The 8,721-nt window shown below is 31.8% G+C and overlaps 1 protein-coding gene across 1 annotated transcript; it reads right to left on the bottom strand.

Annotated features, from left to right (window-relative positions):
• Positions 1–1,673: 1,673 nt before the first annotated feature.
• On the bottom strand, positions 1,674–6,138 carry LOC124915711 (protein SPIRAL1-like 3). The gene is made up of 3 exons (XM_047456477.1): positions 5,988–6,138; positions 5,499–5,788; positions 1,674–2,038 (listed from the first exon to the last, which is right to left on the bottom strand). Exons 2-3 carry the CDS (start codon positions 5,757–5,759, stop codon positions 1,934–1,936), a joined length of 366 nt encoding a protein of 121 aa, XP_047312433.1. The 5' UTR covers positions 5,760–5,788; positions 5,988–6,138; the 3' UTR covers positions 1,674–1,933.
• Between the last annotated feature and the right edge of the window lie 2,583 nt (positions 6,139–8,721).

The raw sequence follows: 8,721 nt of genomic DNA, 5'->3' as shown, positions 1-8,721 counted from the left end.
TAGATATACTATTTGAGATTCAAAAGTCGTACTTTTGATCAAAGTTAAAATAAAAGTATGATATCATAGTTGCATCTGAACTTCGCGACTAAAATAGTTAAGCCATAGTCTGATTTTAGACTGAGAAGAAAAAAGTTAAAGGTCAAATTTTTTACCAAGTCCGCGACTGAAAGTAGAAAATTCACTGCCTAGTTTTCGTTCAAGAAAATAAGTCGTTTGTTCTGGTTGCTAATAGAAAAATAAGAGCCACGACCAAGAGCATGAACTAATTTTCGACCATGGCATATTTTTCGATTGCTGCCTATATTCTAACTGAGAAAAGGCCCGTATGGCTTGTTTCTCGACCAAGGCCACGACCAACTTCCGCCTACGATTGAACCATGGCTGCACCCGCATCCGAGCTACCCGATCTAGGTTCGGTCTAGGGCTCAAGGCACAGTTTGATTTTATTTATTTTTTACTTTTCACTTAAACAATAATCTAAAAAATAAAAAAAAAATACAAGTATTTTTCAATAAATATAAAAAAAATATTTTGATTTCATTTATTTATTTCACTTAAATCCCAACTAATAAAATAAAAATAAAATATTTTTCAATAAAAAAAATTATATTTTACATAAGTTTTGTTTGGTTTTATTTATAAACTAACTTTAAATTTTTATTTTTCAAGTGTCCTTCGACCCCTTTTTGGAATAAATTGTACACAAATGTTTAAATCTCAGAGTCGAGAGTAAATTATTAAATAAACTGTAAAAATAATATTTTTATATATGGTAAAAAAAATTATAGTAGAGACCGTCCTTTAGACAGGTACGAGAAACAAAGCGTGGAGACCCTTTCTGAGTTTATCAAACACCAGACCAAACCAAAATCTTTTAATTGCGTTTTCACACGCAGACTTTTTTCTTTCCTAGTTTTTCACAAAAAAACGAGTGACAACTCTTTTCAAAGCCAATCTAATTTTTTAAAATTGTGCCCCAGTTGTATTTTCATTTTGGTTCCTCACCTCTTTTACAAGTTTCGAGGGAATTGTGAGTTATGAAGTTTTCAACATCGAATCAAACACATTTTTAGAAAAGTAAAAATCTAGACGTTACGAAATATTATTTATTAATGATCAAAAGTAATATTATTTATTAATGACCAAAAGTTTAAAGTGGAAGCGATATGTGAGAACGAGCACAATGGACATAGTAATGATGTCATTTCTCAAATTAAACCTAAATTAGACTCTTTTTTGGTGTCTTTCCACGCATAATCAGCATTTCTCGATTTTTTATGGAAAAAAACCGTTCATAACTCTAAAATTTATAAAAGTTCTTATCTAAATAAACTTTCCATAAGATATGGAAACATTAATAAACCGGGTTATGTATATAGATATAGGTGATTGTTAGGGAGTTTAACAGATTCAATTGAGTGTCTATTATTTAACCTTATCAATCATGCGCTGCAACTATATAATGTTATATCCTTAAACTTGATGTGCTTAACCAACTTGTTTATGTATCATACATTTTATTGGTTGGTTCTATATAAAACATAGCCATAAAAAAAAACACCATTAACATAAAGAGATGGGAGGAGAAGGTGGACTGTTAATGTTATTTAGCTCAGTAACCTAAATTATGGAGTTATTTGGAGGAACAAATACATAAATCACAACTCAACTTGAAAAAGAAGAAACAAATTTTATCATAGGCAAAGCTTAGTAACCTTTCTTGGGGTATTAAAAAAATGAAAAATAAAATAGAGGCAACAACACAGGCTTCAACGACCATACAAACCAAAGAACAGAGATGCGTCAGAGAATGAAATTCACAAAGCTTAACCTCCCATACTTATTGGGTGAATCAAGCAAACATTAAAAGAAACTTCTCCCACTACAAGTTTAAATGCATTCAGATGTACTCATGCTAATAGTAGGACGTTCAATTTCCCCCGCCACTGTTTTTGCTACCACCAGCACCACCAAAGAGGTAATCCAAAGATGATCCGCCCCCAGGTGCAGCATGGACCTTAGTTGTGGGACGATCCTGTAAACATACAAGGAACAACTATAATATAAGACACAAAATTCATCTGAGGCACCATAAGTTTTCTCTTGCTCGTTTATTTTATTTGGTAAGAAAATGAATCACGGTAAAAGAGGGTTGAAAACATACAGCACTCTACTGCACAACTCTCTCTATATGCTAATGATGATTCACAAAGTAGACAAACAAATTAGGCATGGGAGGGAGGACAAGATAATAGGAGAAACTAATCTTGGTTGCTATTATGGGTTGTTTGGGTCGACTCTCTTATGTCTTTAGATGTATAAATAAATACATTATGGCATGGAGAAGGAAAGATTACGCCCTTTCATATTGCATCTCGTATTATGATTCTCATTTCTTTTCGAATTATGTTGTCTTGGGTGTGTGTTTGTGTGTTCAATTCTCTCTCTTCTCTTGAGCTTTCAAATTGGTTTTTGAGCTTTCATGCAAAGAACACCAAGAAATCAATTGATTTGATCTTGCAATCAAGAAGACACGAGGCTTCTTCCAAGTTTGATATGGAGAAGTTCACTAGCAGGAAAGACTTTGTGCTTTGGAGGTTAAAAATGAAGGCTATGCTTGTTCAACGAGTGATAGAAGAAGTTCTTGGTGGACAAAAGAGGTTGGCACTAAATCATCTTGGGGAAGACAAGAGGGATATCCTAGCCAAGGTACATAGTGTATTGATGTTGAGCTTAGGAGACAAGGTACATCGTGAAGTCTCCAACAAGAAGTCAGTTGCGGCCATTTGGCAGAATTTTGAGAACTTGTACCTTAAGAGCATCATTCATGCTTGATTAGTAGATTCATGGCAAGACCTCATAATTGTTCGGTGAGTACTTAAATACTTGAAGGGTACCAAGGGCACAAGACTGATCTATGGAAGAAGAATGGAGTCAAAAGACAACATAATATAGGTTTCATGGATGCAAAGTTGTTGTAGATATGGACAAGACAAGATCTAACACCGGATACTTATTCATCTTTAAGGGAAACATTATAAGGGCTTGTTCGGATTGAGGTTATTTGAATAACTTGAAAGAGAAAAAAATAATGATTGGTGATAATTTTGAAGAGATGATGACTTTTTTTTGGTAAAATGATTTAAATGGTATTGATATATATAAATAAAATATAAAATAATAATTTAAAATACACGATATTTTAGTATTTTGGTTAATGAATTGAGTGATGTGATGGATGAGAAGGGAGTGAAATGATGTTTGAGTGGTTTGGGTTCTTTAAATAAACCAAACCGAAAATGCCCTAAGTTGAAATCCTAGGTTAGAACCTATAGTAGAACCTATCAACTACTCAAGCTGAATATGTTGTCATAATAGAAACAAACAAAAAGAAAACATGGATCAAGGTATTATGCAAGAGCTTGAGGACTCATAGGTGGAGATCAAGGTATTTAGGGACAACCAAAGTACTCTGTATTTCACAAGGAAGCCTATGCACCATGAAAGAACCAAGCACATTGATACTAGGATGCACTTCATAATAAACGTGGTGGAATCAAACAAGGTCAGGTCGACGTTCAAGTACACAATTTTGGAAATGTGGACAACATGTTGACAAAATGTCCCAAAGGACAAAGTTGTTGTGTCTAGAGCTAGCAAATGTGGGGGACTAGGATCCTGATCTGAAGTGATGGAGGATGAAGAAGGGAAGGGATCTTATGTATCCAGATGAGATTTATTGGGATTGATTCATAAAATAGACTAAGAAATTGAGCATATGGGAGGACAAGATACGAGAAACTAATATTGGATGCCATATGGGTTGAGTCTTATGCCTTTAGTGGTATAATAGACTAAGGCATGGAAAAGAAAGACTACACTCTTTCATATTGCATCTTGTATTTTGATTTATGATCCTTGTTGTTGTAACTCTTTAAACATCTCGAGTAAGGAGAACTTTGGTATAAGGGTGGTGGATGTATGATCTTGTCTGAAGTGCTAATAATCTTGTTGTCTTGTGTATGTATGTTCTATTCTTTCTCTAGAATCAAGCTAATCTTCAGTAGAATCAAATGACTAGTTTATATCATCATTAGTACGTAGAACTATTTTGTACCAGCCAAGAATGTTAATCTGACCTTCATTTGGATAATATATCCCTTCGCCTGGATCATTAGGATGACTATGTACTGATTTTAAGTTATACTATCATATATAAAAATAAAAAACAGGCACACCTTCTGTAAGTAAGAATAAGCCGAACATTTTTAAAGTTGGTGAAAAAAGAATCTACAAAAAAGAACAGTAGGACAAAATTGGTCACTTCAGATTCTAAAAAGATGATTTTTTTTTTTTTTAATTAAGGAGAACGAACTAGCATGACACCGCACAACAAATTTCAAAAACATGATAGTTTCTTGGGCACAGGGAAATGTTTATAAAACAATGTAGTCCTAAGAATATACAGATACAAACATGTTTGTATCAAATCTAAATTTGAATTGACATGCTTTATACAGTCTTTCAGGACTTCTGGGCTTCCGTAATTATAATAAACTGAAGTAGTGGTTAATAAAGAAATTTAAGGTTGAGGTAATGATGGTCAAAATACATTATAAAAGTAGCATGGATAGAACCTCCAAAAATCCAAAAGAAAAAAAGTCCATTCACCAACTCAGGTGTAGTATGATAGACAATGATACATTATGCACAAAAGGGTTTTATACTGTATGAAACATCTACTACCTCAAGACTACAGGATATTTTAATGGGTATACATACCCAGACCCACTCAAGTTATCCAATCATTGTAGACACAGAATGACCATAACACCTTCTTTATATTAAGATACTACACATTGAAATTCAAAATCTTTTTTCAAAAAATTATCATGTACATGTCTTGCAAAGAAAGTATTAAGAACATAGATAAGCTCATATCTAGAAGCTTCCGGATGGGTCAGGTGCCACGGGTCCAAAAAAGAAAGTAATATTTAAATTTGGTTTACACATGTTTCAAACTTTCAGGTTTTCACCAAGGGAAATTCAATTTGAACACCAAACATAAAAAGAAATAGTGATTTACAAGGGTAGAATATCCTCAAAGATTTTGAGGGGTTCTTCACAAGAAGGATGCAATGGTGAAGCTAGGACATTCCGCTATCTAAATGGAATGTGGACATTCTAAAGTGTCCACAATGAAGCACATGAAAATGTAAAACCAAGGAAAATGTTGGTATTGTAGATTCATCATATTCTATGTCACAGGATGTCCGTTTGAGCATTTTAACAACATTCTGTCCCTAATATCCATTTTAACAACAATAAGAACATTTACATCCCTAATATAATAACAAGAAGCACATGAACAAATTCAATCCATTCAACAATCAATTTACTTCTTCTACCCAAAGGCACATCATTAATAATAAAACATATGCAAAGAAAGCACTTCATTTTCAGAATTCCAAATAGCATATAGAGTAGGTACATACAGTGAGAAAATTGCCACAGTTCTGTCCTTCAGCCCTGAAGTAGTTATTTTTTGCAGAGCTGTTGACACCTGCAGGAATCTGCTTAATAGCATCCCCCCCATTCTGAGGATCTGAAGGAACCTGCTTGTTTACAGCCGGCTCTTCAGGAGAAGCGGGTGGTTCATTGTTGACAGTCGGTTGCTGAGGAGGAGGAACCTCGCCATTTCCAAACAAGTACCCAAGGGAACTCTGTCCACCTCCGCAGCTGACTCCACGACCCATATCTCTCTCTCTACAACAAGTCAGAAAACCTAATCACACAATTCATGGTAAGCGTGTTAATGGATCTATACATTTCAGATGATGAGAAAGCAATATGGAACGAGAAGTTAACCAGATCTGAATAATTAAATAACACTTATATATTTCCATTCAATTGTCAATGGTAAAGTAATGAATGAATCGTATGTATATGAATATGGAAGAAAAGATTGAGAAAAATGACGTTACCTTTTTCCTTTGTGATCGGATCAGCTACAAAAGGTCGAGAACCGAAAGATAGAGAGCTAGAAGAACCAGAGAGAGAGAGAAAGTGAGAATTGCGCGGAAGGTCGTTCCTTATTTATCTCTGCTTTTTCTTTTTCTTTTTCATTGATTGATTGATTGTGTGGCACTTCTTTGAACCGGCCGAAGATATTTTAGCTAATTATCTATTACCATTCAATTCAATTCAATGCTAACTTTAATTAGACTCGATTGTCTCAATTAATCCCACACAATCTCATTTCACTCAAATTCCTACTATTTCATATTCAAATCATGCTCTAACTTTACTATTCAAGATTTCATCAATTACATTTATAATTTTCAGTACAAATATATATATATTTTAAACAGGTTTTTATCCCCCAAATATATATTACTTGATTACACACAGTAAACCTCGATTCATCCATATTCATATTATAGGTAAAGATTCAAATAAGTTTGAACAATTAATTTTTTAATAATGTTAACGTTTTATTAAAGAAACACAAAATTCAAACCTCTGTCAAACTAGAAAAATAAAAAATAAAAGCGCAAAAATATTTAATGTCAATAAAATTAAAAGTATCATTCCGTACAGTTGTATATGCTCTTTTACGGATTGAAGTAAACATGTGTAACATTAATTTCATAAGACATTGTAACCATAATTTTTCCTTTGGAATACTTTTTTATTTATTTCTTTATATATTGTTTATCACATGATGAAAGAAATTAATTTCAGTTGTCCAAAATGTTATTGTTAGAGTTCCAATAAATACATTTAACCCAAAGTTAACAACTTTAGTTGTGTATCACATTATAAATAAAAAAAAGGTTCTATAGAAGAGTCCATATTATCTTCAAAAGGTCACAATGCAGAAAAATATGATTAATGAATAATTATTCACTATTTAACAATTGTTTCACAAGCTAGACAAATGAAATATTAGATGTTAAGACTTCTCTATTGCTAGTTTCCATCATAAATAACGAGATTCTTGATAAAAAAAATCCATATTTAAAAAAAAACTAAGATAGAGTGTTTGAGAATCTCTATATAGTCTTTAAATTTAAATTATAAGAGTTTGGTTAAAGAATACTTAGTTGGACTTACTTAATTAGACAATAATATATATATATATATATATATATATATATAAAATAAAAAAAAAATAAAAAAAAAAAAAAAAAAAAAAAAAACTGTTTTGCTTGCTTCACTTAAGAAAAACTTTAGGATTGTTTATTCAAATTCGCTTATCAATTCTATAACCTTTTATTTTTCTTTGAACTTCCTTTGAAATAATGTTTTTTTAACAAATAACTATTCAAAAATTAAGTGAGAAGTGCAATAAAATAGAAGATTTGCAACATTCCTTTTTTTATTTATCAGGATGACAAATCTGGATCTTTGATGATTAAAGTTAAGTTTTTATTAATTTTTAGTTAGTTTACTGTACAAACATAACAGTTTTGTAACTTAAATATTATTTGTTTTGATATTAAAATAAGTGAATATATCTCTAATTACCTTACTATGATCCATCATAAAAGAATTTAAGAATGATTAACAAATTGATAACATAACAGGAACATGAGTATAAAAGGAACAGGTGTATGAGACTAGGAGGGGAGATCCTTACCACTATGCATGATGTTTTGTTTTCATACTGGCACTGAACACAACCCACATTTATAGCAAACAAAGTTTCTTTGATTGAGCAACTTCCAAGGGTGGAATTAGAATTGACACTTTCAATTATGATATCTGTTTAGGGATTTAAATGTAATATTGAATTTATAATTTAAAATTCAAATTACATTCTTTTCTTATGTCTGAATTCTAATTCCTAATCTACTGAGTTAGCTAATTAAGAATCCTTGCATGGTGAAGTCTATATATTGTTTGAAATAAAGCAGAATAATCATACTTGTGATTAATTAACTATTCTCACTTGATTGGATATTTAGGAGCGAGAAACAACAAATATAAACGGAAATATAAATTATACAAGAACACCAAGAATTTAATGTAGAAAATCTTCTCAAATCAAGAAATAATACAACGGAACTTTGTCCAAAATAAGTTTCACTATAATCAAATGTTAAACACAAAACAAATGAAAATAAGATCTAAAATAAATAAGATATCTCATTATCTCTCTATAAGTGTATACTAATGTCTCTTATATGTGTTTTGATAAGGTCGCTTTTTCCAACTTTTATAGCAGAACGAGGACAACTCAAGAGTCTTTTTCCAATAAGACAATCATGCCCCTATTTAATACAAATTGACTTTTAAACAGGCTGAACTTTTTATTACATAGCTGAGAGCCCAAACAAGTAACCCAACAAACCCCCACAAAACAACTATGGAAGGGTTACTGTCAAATCCACAGTTGAACAACAAAACTTGAACTTGCCTTTTGGTAGTGTTTTGGTCAACATATTAGTGCAATTATCATTTGTATGCACTTTATCTGAAGCCATAAACTTTTCATCTAGTACATCTTGTATCCAATGATACCTTACATCAATGTGTTTCGATCTAGACTGAAATGTTGAGTTTTTTCAAAAGGTAATCGCACTTTGACTTTCACAAAAAAACACGTATTTATTCTATACAAAACCAAGTTTAGATAGTAATTTTTTAACCCAAATTATTTTTTTAAAGCTTTAGTTGCTGCAATAAGTTCAGCTTCAGCGATTGACAACGCAA

This window comes from Impatiens glandulifera, chromosome 9, assembly GCF_907164915.1.
Source record: "Impatiens glandulifera chromosome 9, dImpGla2.1, whole genome shotgun sequence".
Taxonomy (NCBI): domain Eukaryota; kingdom Viridiplantae; phylum Streptophyta; class Magnoliopsida; order Ericales; family Balsaminaceae; genus Impatiens; species Impatiens glandulifera.
The sequence above is the reverse complement of the archived record's forward strand: the minus strand, read 5'-3'. Positions and strand labels throughout refer to the sequence as shown.

Bases quoted from the DNA above. Each gene is read 5' to 3' on its own strand.
- LOC124915711 (XM_047456477.1), bottom strand. From the start codon at position 5,759: ATGGGTCGTGGAGTCAGCTGCGGAGGTGGACAGAGTTCCCTTGGGTAC. The intron at 2,039-5,498 runs GTATGTACCTAC...GTATGTTTACAG, and splicing joins ACTGTGGCAATTTTCTCACT to GATCGTCCCACAACTAAGGT.